Below are 16,117 nucleotides of genomic sequence, written 5' to 3'. Positions count from 1 at the left end.
GTCTTGTTTTTGCCAACCGTATAGAGCTTCTCCATCTTCGCTGCAAAGAATATAATCAATCTGATTTTAGTACTGACTATCTGGTGATGTCCATGTGTAAAGTTGTCTCTGGAAGAGGGTTTTTGCTATAACCAGTGCGTTCTCTTGGCAAAACTCTTAGCCTTTGCCCTGCTTCGTTTTGTATTCCAAGGCCAAACTTGACTGTTACACCAGGTATCTCTTGACTTCCTACTTTTGCATTTCAGTCCCCTCTGATGAAAAGGACATCTTTTTTTGGTGTTAGTTCTAGAAGGTCTTGTAGGTCTTCATTGAATCGTTCAACTTCAAGTTTGGCATTAGTGGTTGGGGCATAGACTTGGATTACTGTGATACTGAATGGTTTGCCTTGGAAACGAACAGAGATCATTCTGTTGTTTTTGAGACTGCACCCAGGTACTGCATTTTGGACTCCTTTGTTGACTGTGAGGGCTACTCTATTTCTTCTAAGGGATTCTTGGCCACAGTAGTAGATATAATTATGGTCATCTGAATTAAATTTACCCATTCCGGTCGATTTTAGTTTACTGAATCCGAAATTATCGATATTCACTCTTGCCATCCTGTTTGACCACTTCCAATTTACCTTGATTCATAGACCTAACATGCCAGGTTCCTACACAGTATTGTTGTTGACAGCATCAGACTTTATTTCCATCATCAGTCACATCCACTCTGGGCATTGTTTTCACTTGGGCACCATCTCTTCATTCTTTCTGGAGTTATTTCTCCACTGATCTCCAGTAGTTTATTGGGCACCTACCGACGTGGGGAGTTCATCTTTCAGTGTCATATCTTTTTGCCTTTTTACACTGTTCATGGGGTTCTTAAGGCAAGAATACTGCAGTGTGAGTAAGTTTCAAATACTGTTCAGTCTTTTTTTTTTTAAAAAAGATTGAGATTTAAAATATTTTTTCAGATATTTAAACAGTTTTTGTGCCAGCACCCCTAACTGAATAATCCGTCTGTTCCCTCCACTAAGTCTTAAGGTCTTATTGGTCATATTCTAAATTCTTTATCAAGTCGGTGGTTTCATTGCTGTTGTTAATGGTGGGGGTGGTTTTTGTGTTGAACTGTTTCTTTCCGCTGATGCAGATACTGATTCTGTGTCAGTTACACATCTTCTTGGCTGTTGTGGCTTGAAGTGAGGCAGGTGTGGGAGGGGTGAAGGTAGAACATGTGGTGTGTAGAGGGCTCTCTCATTAATCTTCCTTTTCAGAATTTCCTTGGCTAGTCTCACTTTCTTTTTTTTTGCTTTATTTTTTAAATTGAAGTATAGATTTAAAATGTTAATTACTGCTTTACAACAAAATGATTCGGTTATGAACATATGTACATTCTTCTTAAAGTGTCTTGCGCTGTGGTTTATCACGAGACACTTACTGTCTCTGTGCTGCTCGGCAGGGCCCTGTGGTTTGCCCGTCCTCCACGTGATGGTTGCGCCTGCTGACCTGGCCTCCCTCTCCACTTCCCCCAGCCTGTCAGCAGCTCCCAGTCTGTTCTGTCCCTGAGTCTTGTTTCTGTGTCATAGGTAGGTTTATTTGTGTCGTAATTTAGGTTCTGCATAATGTGGCATCTTGTATTATTTGTCTTTCTCTTTCTGACTTCACTTAGTATGATCCGCTCTAGTTGCATCCATGTTGCTGCAGATGGCATTATTTTATTTTATTTTTAATGACTGAGTAGTATCCCATTGCATGTATGTTACCCGTCCATCTGTCAGTGGACGTTTGGCTTGTCTCCAGGTCTTGGCTACTGCAGACATTGCTGCCGTAGACAGAGGGTGCCTGCGTCTTTTGCCAGTAGCGCCTTCTCCGGGTGCGTGCCGCGGCATGGACCGGCGGGTCATGTGGTGGCTGTATTTTCTGAGAAACCTCCAGGCTGCTTTCTGTAGCGGCTGCACCACCTTACATTCACACCAGCGGGGCAGGAGGCTTCCTTTTTCTCCTCACCCTCTCCAGCACTTATTGTTTGTAAACTTTAATTATGGCCATCCTGACAGGTGTGAGGTGCCTCATTATAGCTCTGATTCGCACATCTCTGATAATTAGTGATGTTGAGCATTGTCTCATGTGCCTGTTGCTTATCGTCTTTGGAGAAATGTCTGTTTAGGTCTTCTGACCATTTTTTGATTGGGTTGTTTGTTCTTTTTTGTATTGCTGAATTGTGAGAGCTATTCGTATATTTTGGAGATTAATCCCTTGTCAGTTGTATCCTTTGCAAATGTTTTCTTCCATTCTGTAGATTGTCTTTTAATTTTGTTTATGGTTTCCTTTGCTGTGCAAGCATTCACTCTTAAAACCAGTATTTAAAACTAGTTTTACTCTTCTCCTATGGCATACCAAATAATCATAATAATAATTAACCATATACACTAGTCTTTCAATGAAAAAAGAAACAGTTGAAATTTGTAATGTTACTTTTCTTAGCAGTTCTGTGAAGTGGGTCACACCTTACTCCATTTTAGGAGCGAGGACCCTACAGCTCAGTGCTTTGCCCAGATCGGGAAGTTATGGGTGGTTGGATTGCGTGGGGACACAGGTCTTGTTCTCTGAAGCCTGAAATACGTCCTCATTGCGGGAAACCTCAAAAATAAGTGCAGAGATGCGAGCAGGAGAGTCTCTGTCATTTCATTACCCAGATACGTCTTTCAGTGTTTTTAGTGCCTCTCCTTCCTTTTTTTCTTATTGATTTGTATAGTTGAAACGACACTCTACATAGAATCACATCTACGGATGATTTTCCTTTATGCTGATAGCTTAAGCATTGTTCATGTCATAACCTTCACTTGTAATACTCCTTGCCTGCCGTGTTGTGGTGCATTAGTTGTTTGAAAGTTTTGGATGAATGGTTATGTGTCAGCGTTCTCAAAAGTTAAGAAAAGTTTAAAGGAATGTTGATTTATAGTTTTTTCACTTTTTCTCTCAACATCTTACTACTTGGACTTTGTTTAATGTTGGGTTCCTCAAATTCTAAATGGTCCCAAGTGTTATGTGCAGATTCTAGCATTGGAAGTTTTCTTACAGGCTTTTTACCTAAGCTCCACTGGGAGACTGGGCTGCAAAGAAACATACTTTCTCTCTGCTAAAGACTCTGCGCCCTGGGAACCTGAGCAGAGGAGCTGTAAACCCCAGACGCACTAGGTCAGGCTTGCTGTAGACACTCAGCTTGGTTTGTGTTCAGGGAAGTCGAGTAGCATCTGCAGCTCGCTAGGAGCACAGTTTTGGAGGACTGAAGTCATTTCTTTTTTATCTGTGAATCCCCAGCTCTCAGAATATAGGCGTTCAGTAAATGCTTGGAGAAACAAGTCAGTGAACAACAACAAAAAGTTTCCTCATAAGGACTTGAGCATTTGTCCGTGGTTTTGACAGTTGCCTCCCTGTCTGGGTGGGCACCTTGGATTCTGTGTCTTCTGTTCACCAAATGGCGCGTAAATGGTCATTTCCTCCATGTCTCTTGGGTCTGGTTCTGCGTCAGAGTCCTTATTCTCCAGTGTGAAGCCTGGTCTGTCCTAGTTGTGAAAAGTAATATCTCAGAAGGATCACATGGAAAACCAAACAGAAACCTTGCAAATGCTGGAACTTGACACTCTGCATAGTGGACTCTGTTACGCTTCAGTTCATGGCATGTTATTTTTTCTTCCATAGATGAAAATAAACCCATTTGGATGCATGCTGAGGAGAGAGAAGAATGCAAAGTAAGAACACATTATTTTGTGAAGTTTTCTAAACTGAATATATTGCTTGATAATTATCTACTTGAAATTCTTTGTTGCAATTCAGGGAAAGCAGAAGGATGGGACGTCCTTTGGAGAGTATGGTGGCTGGTACAAGGCCTGCAAAGTCGACAGGTGCGTCTGCTTGCCTGGGAGACAGGCCCTCAGCCGTGGGAGGCGCTGGCGCTTCGGGGGCAGCCCATAAACCACCTCGTGTGTGAAGTCCTCAGGGTGGTGTGGCTGCACAGGCCCTTATTTTCCCCAGATTCCAGTAAAACTCCATAACTTTGTAAGTGAGGTAATTTATACAAAACCCACCTCAATATGATCCCATGGGCAAAAACATGGGCCCTGTTCATTAATGCTGTGTCTTAAGGCTAGCTCCCAGGTTGCAGGAGGAGAGATGGCTAAGTGGAGACAAAGCCTCTAAGGCCATAGGGCAGACTTGCAGGAACAGGCCGGCAGCCCACGAAGCCCGCACTTTGCATCTGTGTCCAGGCGCACACCCCATTTCCTGCAGCCTCAGGGCCTCCGGTCTGCAGAGGGCAACGTGGCTCCTCCACCAGCAGCCCTCCAGCCTGGCCCAGTGCTGTTTCTTCTTCTGACTGGAACGCTTCTTGTCTGTAGTCTTTTCCTGTTTTAACTTTCACTTATCCTCTAAGACTCAGTTTACTAGTCTCCTATTCAGTCCAGTTCAATTCAGTTCAGTTGCTCAGTCGTGTCCGACTCTTTGCGACCCCATGAATCACAGCACGCCAGGCCTCCCTGTCCATCACCAACTCCCGGAGTTCACTCAGACTCATGTCCATCGAGTCAGTGATGCCATCCAGCCATCTTATCCTCTGTCATCCCTTTCTCCTCCTGCCCCCAATCCCTCCCAGCATCAGAGTCTTTTCCAACGAGTCAGGTCTTCGCATGAGGTGGCCAAAGTACTGGAGTTTCAGCTTCAGCATCAGTCCTTCCAAAGAACATCCAGGACTGATCTCCTTTAGGATGGACTGGTTGGATCTCCTTGCAGTCCAAGGGGCTGTCAAGAGTCTTCTCCAACACCACTGTTCAAAAGCATGGATTCTTCAGCGCTCAGCTTTCTTCACAGTCCAACTCTCACATCCATACATGACTACTGGGAAAACCATAGCCTTGAGTAGATGATCTCCTATTACTATTTCGGGAAAACTCTTTTATTCTGAACCCCTAGTTTGGAATAAATATCCCTCTTCTTACTCCCCATAGCACTTACAATAATTTCTGAATTTCACATGCTTTCTCCCGGTACTGTGTAAACTGTCTCAAAACATGGAGTATAGCTGCTTTATTATTTATTTATTTAAAACCATTTATTGTCTCTTTTTTGCTGCATTGGGTCTTAGTTGCAGCACACATGGAATCTTTTTTGACCTGCAGTGTCTTTTTTTGCGGCACACACATTCTCTGGTTGTGGCCCTCCGACCTAGTTGCAGTGCAGCATGTGAGATCTAGTTCCCTGACCGAGAATTGAACCCAGACCCCGTGCATTGGGAGTGCAGAGTCCTAGCCACTGATTGGACCACCAGGGCGTTCCCAGCTTATTTCTACAGCTCCTGTCATCAATAAGAGGAAAGCTTCCTGGAGTATATCTGTAGTAACACGAGCTGGATTTACTTCTCATTGTCAGCCAGACTGCTCTGTCAGCAGCACGGAGGCACACCAGCTGTGTCCACACTGCGTGGTCCTCCTTTGCACACACAGCCGTCATTCTCTGCCTCGGGTCCCGCTGGTGATGGTTTTGGCTCCGCTCTGCTTCCCCTCCTTGCAGGGGAGAGGAGGGTGGACGGCAGCACTTGAGCGCGTGTCCTCTGCGCTGCCTGGCATGGTCAGCTCTGCTTCCGGGGGAAGCTGATGGCCACCGGACACACCCAGCACAGACCTTCCTGCTGAGACGCCCAGTAGGCTGTGTGAGTGGAGAGAGCACTGGGGTTTGTCCCACCAGCCGCAGGGCTCAGTGCCGTAGGCAGGGGATGCATGAGCTAGAAGAGCCTTTTAGGGTTTTACAGCTAAAAAGTACTGTAGAAATTAAGCTGTAGCAGCCCTAAGTATGTTTGTCCTTTGGATTAGGTGCTGTTGATGGTGGCTGCTCTGAAACTTAAGTTGAATCAGTTTGTGAATTATATGCTTTCTTCCAGTCCAACTGTCACGACTACTTTAAAAAACCTTGGGGCGCTTTACAGACGTCAAGGCAAATTTGAAGCTGCAGAAACACTGGAAGAAGCAGCCATGAGGTCTCGTAAACAGGTCAGTCAGCAGCCTTCTGCTTGTGGGTTTGAGTTGGATTCTGTTTCATGAGCCGTGTTGAAACACCGATCTAGAGAGAGAAGCATTCACTGATTCAGTTTGTGCAGCTCGATCGGTGCTCAGGTGCCGTGAACGCGACGCCACAGGCACAGGCTGCAGAAGCAGAAGCCAGTCAGAGCCCCAGAGCCAGAAACGCCTGTGCCGTCGGGGACGCTGTCAAGAAAACAGAAGGGCGCCCACAGAGCGGTGGGACGGGTTTGCAGACCACGTCTCTGACGCCGTCTAACATCCGGAACGTATAAGAAGAAAAGGAGCAGCTCATGACAAAATGAACACAGGCCCTAAGTGGATATTCTCTGAAGGTGCTGCACAGCTGCCAGCAGCTCGTGGGAGGCACCGCGGGCGCTCAGTCACCCGGGGACGCGAACGCACGCTCGGCGAGGCGCCGCTGCACGCGCTCTGGGCTGGCTGGAAGGAAGAACACAGCAGAAATAGCAAGTGTTGAGGAGGAGGCTGCACATGGCTGGTGGCGGCGTGGACGGCCCAGCTGCCGGAGAGGGCAGTTGGGGGGGTGTTCCGGGAGCGAGGCCTGGAGCTCCTGCCTAGCCCTGCGCGCCCACTGCTGGCGCCTGCCCGAGAGAGAGGGCAGCCAGGTGCTGGGCAGATGCCTCGGTCCCCTCCCTCCACGCTGGGTTCTGTGCAGCTGCTCTGAGCCCTTGTCCCCTGGAGGCGCAGTCACCAGATCAGCACACAGCCTGTCCCCGCGGGCTTCTGTTCAGACACCCTCTTTAGTGTATGCTGTTGACTCATTAATGCTGACGTCGTGGCCAGCAGCACCGACTCCCGCCCGATAGGAGCTCAGTGTCTCCGTGAGGCATGTCCAGAGGACACTTGAGCACCACTCAAGGGGCCACCGACCAAAATGCAGATGACATGGTTCTGAGTAACTGAGAGTGGAGGCAGGACCCTGTCTGCAGTATGAGATGAAGCAGGAAAGCAGTGTTGCTTTGCTCCTTCTGAGTGCAGATGTGCGTGTTAACTGACTTGAGTTTTCCTCCACCCCGTGTGTGTCAGTGAATCCCCACGCAAGCACTGAGAGTGTTGATTTGGGATGGCAGATCCACTTTGGCCAGTAGGTGAATTGGCAGGTCTGGGCTCCGTGAGTGATGAGGACATATGTCCATGGCAGCATTGGTTTCAGTAGGCTGAACGTCCAGACAGCTGCACGCTCATCGACAGGTGAGCGGATGCACCATGTGGTCCATCCCTGCGATGGAACGTTATCTGGAAATGAAAAGGACTGCCAAAGCGCTTTGCTTCATCATCTGAGGTGTGTGAGTTATGCTGACACGCAGTTTGTAAAGCATATACAGGCGCTGGTTTTGTGCCGTTTAATCACCGGTTTTCGGAGTTAAGAGATTAATACTTTACTATATATGTGTATGTGTATAAAGATGGCAGGTTTTGTTTTCTGTTTTTAGGACTGGAGGGGCTGATGTGGTTTTTCCCCCAGAATGGCGTATGTGTAGGCTATCATGCAGTTGTTGGTTTATGGCGACTTTTTGGGCTGGGGTGAAAGTTACCCGTCGAGATTCTGTGCAGAGGGATTAGACTAGGCCCGGCAGAGGGCCTGTCCATGGTCTTCTCCCTGCCTGTGCCCCTGCAGGCGCCCCTTCCTGTCCCCCTCCCTGGGTCTCTGACTGAGGGGCTGCTGTTCCGGGGAGGGGGACTCTGAGCACGCGTCCTGGGCGTGCGCAGCGTGGGGTTCTGGCTCTCGGCCTGTGACGCCCCGCATCGTTGGGCCGTGCTGTGAACCAGCACTGCACAGCATTACCAGCCAGCAGCATCTTGAGCCCGGAGCTGAGCTGCAGACATTTGAGAAGGGGCTGCTGGTGCTTTGCTGAGGACGGCCTCTCCTGACGGAGGGCCAGGTCCGCTTCACTGTGGCAGAGACAGCAGCGTGCGTCCTGTTTGGGGTTGTGCCCCTCGAGGAGGAAACCGTGAGGGTCAGCGAAGGGACGGTGTTTGTGTGTGCCGTCTGGGTGGAGGTTCCATTCAGAATGTCAGGCGGGCTGTACCTGGTGATCAGGTGGCTCTGGAGCGCACGTGGGAAGCTCGCTGCCAGGCGCCGGCGCAGGGAGCTGCACTCAGGTGTGCACGGGTGATCCTGAGGGTAAGGTGCCTGGCCTCTGCTTCCCGTCTCTCTCAGGAGCAGGAGAGTTTGCCCTGAAAATGCCTTTCGTAAGCCAGGGGCTAATTGTACTGAGAACAGTGTAATCCGTGAGTCTTCACCGTGTACTTATTTTGTAAGTGTGGAACACCAAGCACTTGGTGTTAAAGTGTTAGAACCTGGGCGTTTCCCCAGCGTCTCACGATGAAACTTCCCAGACATTGTCCCCATGTGCTCACCAGCTAGACTGAGTCGTGAGCATCTCTCCCCATCCGTCCTTCAGTCCTTTTGCTCGGATGCCTTTCAAAGTTGTATACCTCAGTGCACTTCCTTCTGACTACTTCAGCATGCACCTCATTACCTGAAGCTCAGTATTCATTCATAGTGTTTTAAAATTTGAGGTAAAAATCTATATATGGTGAAATGTGCAAGTCTGCATGTTAAGAATCACTGTTCTCACTTACCCTCCAATGTTTAAGAGCTTTTTCCCCCTACTATATGTTTAGTTATCTCAGAAATCCACAATAGACACTCAAAACTAGAGTCAGAAGGTCAGAGTCCCAGGATGCGTGGAGGACAGAGAAGGCCGGTGCAGCAGTTCAGCAAGAGGAAGATCGCCTTCCCCCACACAGGTCTCTGAGGCTGGTGACTGTCTTCCCAGTGAACGCACATTCAAAACCCATGGCACAGTGCTGATAGGAGGAGGGGAGGTTGACAGAGACCAAGCCCTGAGCATTTGGAGTGGGAGCACTGACTCCAAGACCCTAGACCACCAGAGAACTAACCCTGGGGAGGATCAGGTAGTGAGACTCACACAAAGGAGAGGCCACTTGAATGCGTGACCTGGCATCACCCGTCCACCAGTAGCGCCCTGTGCAGGACGCCTCATCTAAACAGCAGACAGGATTACCACGCCACTCGGCCTTGCCCAGCAGAGGAAAAACAAACAAAAAACTCAGCACAGATCTCACCCTGTACGAAGCTTACACAAACCACGGGACCCGCCATAGGAGGGCAGAAACAAAAGGGAAGAAAGAGTTCAGCCTTGAAGCCTGGGAAAAGGAGACCTCAAACACAGTGAGTTAAAAAAAAGTATGTAAAGGCAGAGGAGTACGACACAAATGAAGGAACAAACTGGAGACACAGAGATCCAAATAAATGAAGAGGAAACAGGCAAGCTCCCTGAGAAAGAATTCAGAATAATGATAGTAAAGATGATCAAAAACCTTGAAAACAAAATGGAGGAAAATGCAAGAATCAGTTAACAAAGACCTCGAAGAGTTAAAGAATAAATACACAGAGACAAACCACACAATTACTGAAATTAAAAATATTCTAGAAGGAATCAGTAGTAGAATATCTAAAGCAGAAGAACAAATGAGTGAGCTGAAAGATAAAACGGTAGAAATAACTTCTGAAGAGCAGAATAAAGTAAAAAGAGTGAGAAGAACTGAGGATAGTTTCAGAGACCTCTGGGACAATATCAAACCCACTAACATTTGAATTATAGGGGTTCCAGAAGAAGACGAGAAAAAAAAGGGTATGAGAAAAATATTAAAAGAGGTTATAGTTGAAAATTTCCCCAGCATGGAAAAGGAAATAGTCAATCAAGTCGTAAGAGGTGCAGAGAGTCCCGTACAGGATAAACCCAAGGAGAAACACACTAGGACACATACTAATCAAACTAACAAAAAGTAAATTAAAAAAAAAAAACTGCAAGGGAAAAGCACCAAGTAACATATAAAGAAAACCCCACACATTTAACAGCTGATCTTTCAGCAGAAACTGCAGGCCAGAAGGGAATGGCAGGGTATATTTAACGTACTGAAAGGGGAATATCTACAACCAAAATTACTGTACCTGGCAAGGGTCTCATTCAAGATTGATGGAGAAATAAAAAGCTTTTCAGACAAGCAAAAGTTAAAGAGAATTCAGTACCACGAAACCAGTTTTACAATAAATGTTAAAGGGACTTATACAGTCAAGAAATACAAGAGAAGAAAAAGATCTACAAAATCAACCGCAAACAATTAAGAAAATGGCAATAGGAATATATATATGTCAATAATTACTATAAATGTAAATTGATTAAATGCTCCAACCAAAAGACACAAAATGGCTGAATGGTTACAAAAACAAGACCCATATATATGCTGTCGACAAGAAACCCACTCCAGATCTTACGACACATATAGACTGAAAGTGAGAGGCTGGAAAAATACACTCCATGCAAGTGGGAAGCAAAGGAAAGCTGGATTAGCAATCCTCGTATCAGACAAAGTAGCCTTAAAATAAAGAAGGTGATGAGATAAGGAAGGACACTACGTAATGATCAAGGGATCGATCCAAGAGGAAGACATAGCAATCGTAAATATCTGTGCACCAACATAGGCACACCATGCATAAGACAAACACTAACAGACATAAAAGGAGAACTTGACAGCAACACAGTAACAGTAGGAGACTTTAATAGCCCACTCACACCAGTGGACAGATCACCCAAACAAAATTAATAAGGAAACAGATCTTAAATGATACATTAGGTGAGATGGGTCTCATTGATACCTTTTGGACATTCCATCCAAATGCAGAAGAATACACCTTCTCACATCCTCATGGAACATTCTCCAGGATAGACCAAATCTTGGGTTACAAATCGAACCTCAGTAAATTTAAGAAAATTGTCATAGAAAGGAATGCATTTGAGTCGGTTTTAATGAGGTGGATGAACCTAGAACCTATTATACAGAGTGAGGTAAGCAGAAAGAGAATGATAAATACTGTATTCTAACTCATATATATGGAATCTAGTAAAATGGTACTGAAGAATTTATTTACAGGGCAGCAGTGGAGAAACAGAGAATAGACTTAGGAACCTGGGGAGAGGGGAGGAGAGGGTGAGAGGCATGGAGCGAGTAACAGGGAAACTTACAACACCATGTGTAAAATAGAGGCCTTGTGTAAAATAGCCTCGGGAGTCTGCTCTGTGGCTCAGCAAACTCACACAGGGCTCTGAATCAACCTAGAGAGGTGGGATGGGGCAGGAGACCGGATGGGAGGTATGTATACCTTTGGCTGATTCATGTTGAGGTTGACAGAAAACAACAGAATTCTGTAAAGCAGTTATCCTTCAATAAAAATTTAAAAAAGAGAAAGAAACCCATAGTAAAACTTCACCGCTAATGGATCAAACCCTTGTCCCCCTGCCTGGCTCGCAGGGTCTTGACAATGTTCACAAACAGAGAGTAGCCGAAGTGCTGAATGACCCTGAGAACACGGAGAAGCGGCGGAGCCGGGAGAGCCTGAGCGTGGACGTGGTCAAGTACGAGAGCGGCCCTGACGGAGGGGAGGAAGTGAGTATGAGCGTAGAGTGGAACGGGGTAAGTACAGTACGCAGCGCGCCTGCCCAGCCCCGCCCGGAGGCCGCGCCCGGCGCCCGGCTCACCTGTAGGCAGCCTCCTTTTCTCAAACTAAGTACAAATTAAGCCTTTTGTAAGTTCCAATCTTCTGCTAATACTGCAATCTGTTACTTGTTTGAAGAGATTGTCTTCTCTTTAGGAATCTGTGAGAGCTGTTGGCTTTCTTCTGAGCACGTAATGCTGATTGAGTGTCCTGGTGGTTTAAAGCATACTCCATCATCTGGTTTGATTTTAATGTTAGGATTAGTGCGGCAGAGAACTAACTCGCTTTTTTAACTTAACCCATTTTCATTGCTAACTTCAGTGCTCCTAATTTCACTGACGAGGCTGCTGTAGATTTTGTTAGAATTAATCAATCCTTCAAAGGAAGATGATGATCCAAGTAGAACTTGTCTGTAGAAGAGAACAGGACAGGGCCTCCCACGGGGCGCTGGTGGTGAAGAAGCCACCTGCCTCTGCAGGAGACGTAAGACATGCAGGTTCAGTCCCTGGGTTGGAAGATCCCCTGGAGGAGGGCCTGCCAGGGGCCTTTGGGTTGCAAGCTTGTGCCTGCATCGGACACTTGTCACCTCCCTGGCAGACTGCCTCTGTGGAGCGTCTTCCTATTGCTGTTCTCCAGGGTTGCCGGAGAGCACGTGGCCTTCTGCACGTTTCCCAGTGAGCTGCTGTAACACATTGAGCTGGTGTCTTTGAAATTTCACTTTTATGGGAGAGGGTTGAATGCAAGTTTACTTTTAATATAGTCAGGTGTACTGTTCATTTTTGTTTGGGAAGTCATATAATGCAATCTGATGCGGGTTTCCCAGGTTGCTCAGTGGTAAGAATCTACCTGCAATGCGGGAGACCTGGGTTCTATTCCTGGGTCGAGAAGAGTCCCTGGAGAAGGGAATGGCAACCCACTCCAGTGTTAGTATTCTTGCTTGGCGAATTCCATGGACAGAGGAGCCTGGTGGGCTATAGTCCATGGAGTTGCAAAGAGTTGGACTAAATAACAATAATAAAAAATACAGTCTGACTAGTTATAACTGTGCAGATGTTTTGCCAAATAGTTTAGGGTCTTTCTTACAGTCTCTTTTTGAACCTGTTCTTTGGGATTTTCTCTGGCTGTAGCAGTTGAGCAAGGGTCAGCATTCTAGGTTGACGTTTTACACAGAACATTACTGGCCAGACTTTCAGGGAGAGCGCCTTTTACTGTCTTTATCTGGCAGCTTCCTGGCTTTGGTTCTTCCTGTGCCAAGACAACCAATCAGCATGTGCTTTGACCACGCGCCCGTTGGGCAGTTGTCTGGGGCGAGCCGGCGGCGGCGCAGCCCTGCGGGTGTCCGCGTCCAGCCCGCACTGTGTACTGTGCTCTCCCCGTGGCCATGCTGGCTGCTGTCCGCGTGCTTTGTGTAGAGGGCCCGCCCTCTGCTAGTCCTCAGAAGCCAGGGGCAGGGTTTGATCCTTCAGAGTGAAGTTCTGGGGGGAGCTTTCTCTTGAGACAGTATTTCTAGGTCAATGTTTGAGTGACATCATGGGATAATAAAATCATTGACACCTCAGGGCTCTCTTAGAGTCTTCAAGACTGAGAGCCGGGGTGAGGAGAGCTGCTCTCATCCTTGTGGAGGGTGAGCCGTGGGTGCAGAGGGTGGAGGCTCCCACCTCCCCCCAGTGCCTGCCTGCTCCCGCTTTCGTCTCCTGTTGCCTCTCGCTGGGACAGGCTGTCACTCAGGATGTGCACATAGCGGGCACTGGGTACCTATTTACTTAACTCCTAGACACCAGCAGCTCTGTGTCTTTGACAAAATCCATTCCAAGGCACTTGGCGTGGCAGTGGGTTCATTGGCTGAAAATAATCTAGTTTTAGGTCACCCAGTGCAGCACCTAAAATCATTTTGGGCAGCATAAGGACCACCTCCCCCCAAATGGGGTCTTCTGTGAAGCAGCGAGTAAGCAGAGAGCCCCTGGGGTTCACCGGGGAGGGACAGCGAGAGCCCGCTGAGACCACCCCACTCCCGCGGGCCTCGCTCTCAGACCGGCTTCCCCTGGAAGCGTTGAGGTTCAGGGACCATGCTGCTTTCCCAGCGGTTGACTTGTTCTGTTTTCACTGCATATGTTTTAAGAAGAGGCAAGAAAGCCTTATGCACCCTTAGGTGTTCTTTAAATTCAGCTTTGCTGAATCAGAGGAGCCTGTTGCAAGCGTCCCCTGGGTTTGGGGCTCACACACACTGTTCCCACCTTCTCTGCCCAGGTGTGACGTTAAGTCCTGATGCCATCTTGGCATGAGTGCAGGCTTCCCTGGGGCTCCAAGGCAAACAGATGAAGAATTGTTGCTGTTTGCAGCCACTTTCTGTGGGCATTAAGATTTTCTCAGTGTTATGCAGTCAGGATAAAAGATAGAAATAAAAAAAAAAAAAAAAAAAAAAGATAGAAATAAATTGAGAGTTGAGGCAGGTGCTGAGGCTGGACCTGTCTGTAACTTAACATTTCAGATCACAGGTTCTGCAAGCCTGCTGCCCTGTTCTTCACTATCATAAGGACTTGGTACACACTCAAAATGAGAAAATGCTATTTAGGTTTTATTTTATATTGGGGTTAGGGTTAGATTTTTTTTAAAAAGGATTTCACGGATAAAAGAATTTGTCCCCTAATAAGTAATGTGAGCCAAGTGGACAAAAATACAAAAGGGTTTCAGTGCTCCTTAAAAAGTTTGGAAGGTGGAGGGAAAGCGCTGAGTAGCCCTCACTTGGGTTTTCACAGGACCCCAGGCCCAGGCCTTCTCAGCACTCAGAAGTAACCCTGACCATGAAGGGCAGTCAGAGAGGTCAAGTGGGTTATGATCATGACCCCGGCAGATACTGCACGGCTGGCTCAGCACCCAGCTGAATCGTATGCTATTAAAATACGAGAGCAGTAAGCCTGCTGGACGTATTCTAATAATTCAGGTGAAGTTTCAGAATCAGATTCTCAACATGGTAGATAATTTGTTTAGAGAGGTACAATTCTGTTCTTTTTTTACTGTACCATGAAGACCATAATTGAAGTACCTGAAAGTGTAACTCCATCAAGCATTGTTTTTAGGTAGACTTTTCAGGTCTAACAGTCACTCTCAGGATAAGTCTTCATGGTCCTGCCTCTGAAGACAGACGCTCTGTGCACAGTAGCCCTTTCTGGGGACACTGGCCTCGTGGGTCTCTGCGGACCACGTGTGTCAGTCCTGGACCTGGGTTCCCCGCAGGCCGTGCGGAGCCGCAGGGCTGCTCTGTGACGAAGGAGTTGCATTGGCAGTGGTCCCCCCAGGCTTCCAGGAAACGCCGCACGTCTGCTGTTCTGGGTGGAGCATCAGCCTGGAGCGCCGGGGTCCTTGTGAAGGAGCCCCGCTTCTCGTCAGCATTCTTGTCAGTCTGCCCCCCATGTTAATGATTCTGAAAGCTTCTCACCCAGTAAGCTCTTCCCCAGGATTGCTGGGAATGAGATATAGTGTTTAATTACAAATAGTTTAATTTTTATTTTCAAAAAAAAATAACATTAGGAAGACAACGAAAACATAGCAAAGGAAAAGAGTTTAACAGTAGCAGTCCCCTGAGTCTGAGGCCAGTGCGAGCTGCTGTGCAGCCCTGCGCTCTCAGTGTCTGTTGGAACCCTGCCCTTTGATGCAGGGGTTCTTCCGTGGCAGGATAGAGGTCTAGACTGTTTTCCAAGTTGAATGCAGGGCCACTTCCTACCGCTGAAGTGTGTGCTGAGTAGAAACGCACCCGGTTTGGGTGGGTTGGTGCTGTCCTGATGGTTCTCTGAGGGGAGGGTCCCAGGGGGTGGTCCCAGGGGCTGAGAGCAAGGAGGGCGGCACCGGTCCCAGGTCTGCTCCACCCCCCCCACCCCGCCCTGCCTGCTCTGTGGGGGGCGGGGAGAGAGTGCATGTGTGCGTGTGTGGGAGAGATACTTCTGGAACCCGAGTGAAGTGGCTGTCCCGTACTCTGAGTGTCTAGGACAGGAATATTATAAATGACACTCTATAGTGTAGCACTGAATTTTGAAGTGAACGGAAGTTAAACTGTTTACAGAATTATTATATTAACATTTTAATAACATTCTTTTTCTGAAGAGCAGCAAGAACTTATGTTTTCTTGTCCTCCCAGCACTGATGGGGAGTTGGTAACAAGTTTTATTTTTCCATTTTAAAGATGAGAAAGATGAAGCTCGGGCTGGTTAAATGACTTGCTCAGCATCGCATGGTGAGTCAGCGCGGGTGGGCGGGGCGCAGGTCCCTTTGGGCGGGCTCCCCGCCGGCCAGGACCGGGATGTGCGCTGCCGCGGAGATCCGCTTCCACAGTTACTTTTACTTTGGATTATCAACTGCATGTTTAAAATGTGCTATAAACTTTGAAAGCCAGTGTTTCTTAAAATGTCTGAAATGTCAGTGTATTTTAGAGGAAGTCCTGTCTGAGTTCAGGGGTCCCTGTGTAGCTCAGGGCTGCAGGATCCCTGGGTCAAGGCTGGCATGAGTGCACTCCTCGCCCACCGCGGGGT

The 16,117-nt window shown here is 47.5% G+C and overlaps 1 protein-coding gene across 20 annotated transcripts in view; it reads left to right on the top strand.

Annotated features, from left to right (window-relative positions):
- LOC102395742 (kinesin light chain 1) overlaps positions 1-16,117 on the top strand; it is a 109,809-nt gene that overhangs the window by 82,693 nt on the left and 10,999 nt on the right. For 5 of the 20 annotated variants that reach the window (XM_044933260.2, XM_044933261.2, XM_025271399.3 and 2 more), the window contains 4 exons: positions 3,684-3,733; positions 3,819-3,886; positions 5,914-6,022; positions 11,411-11,572. In XM_044933260.2, coding sequence (XP_044789195.1) covers positions 3,684-3,733; positions 3,819-3,886; positions 5,914-6,022; positions 11,411-11,572 — 389 coding nt within the window. Of the gene's footprint in view, positions 1-3,683; positions 3,734-3,818; positions 3,887-5,913; positions 6,023-11,410; positions 11,573-15,771; positions 15,823-16,117 lie in introns of all 20 variants that reach the window. The other 15 variants (XM_025271400.3, XM_044933256.2, XM_044933254.2 and 12 more) reach the window with 6 other exon arrangements.

The sequence above is a fragment of the Bubalus bubalis genome, chromosome 20 (genome assembly GCF_019923935.1).
Source record: "Bubalus bubalis isolate 160015118507 breed Murrah chromosome 20, NDDB_SH_1, whole genome shotgun sequence".
NCBI lineage: Eukaryota > Metazoa > Chordata > Mammalia > Artiodactyla > Bovidae > Bubalus > Bubalus bubalis.
The sequence above is the reverse complement of the archived record's forward strand: the minus strand, read 5'-3'. Positions and strand labels throughout refer to the sequence as shown.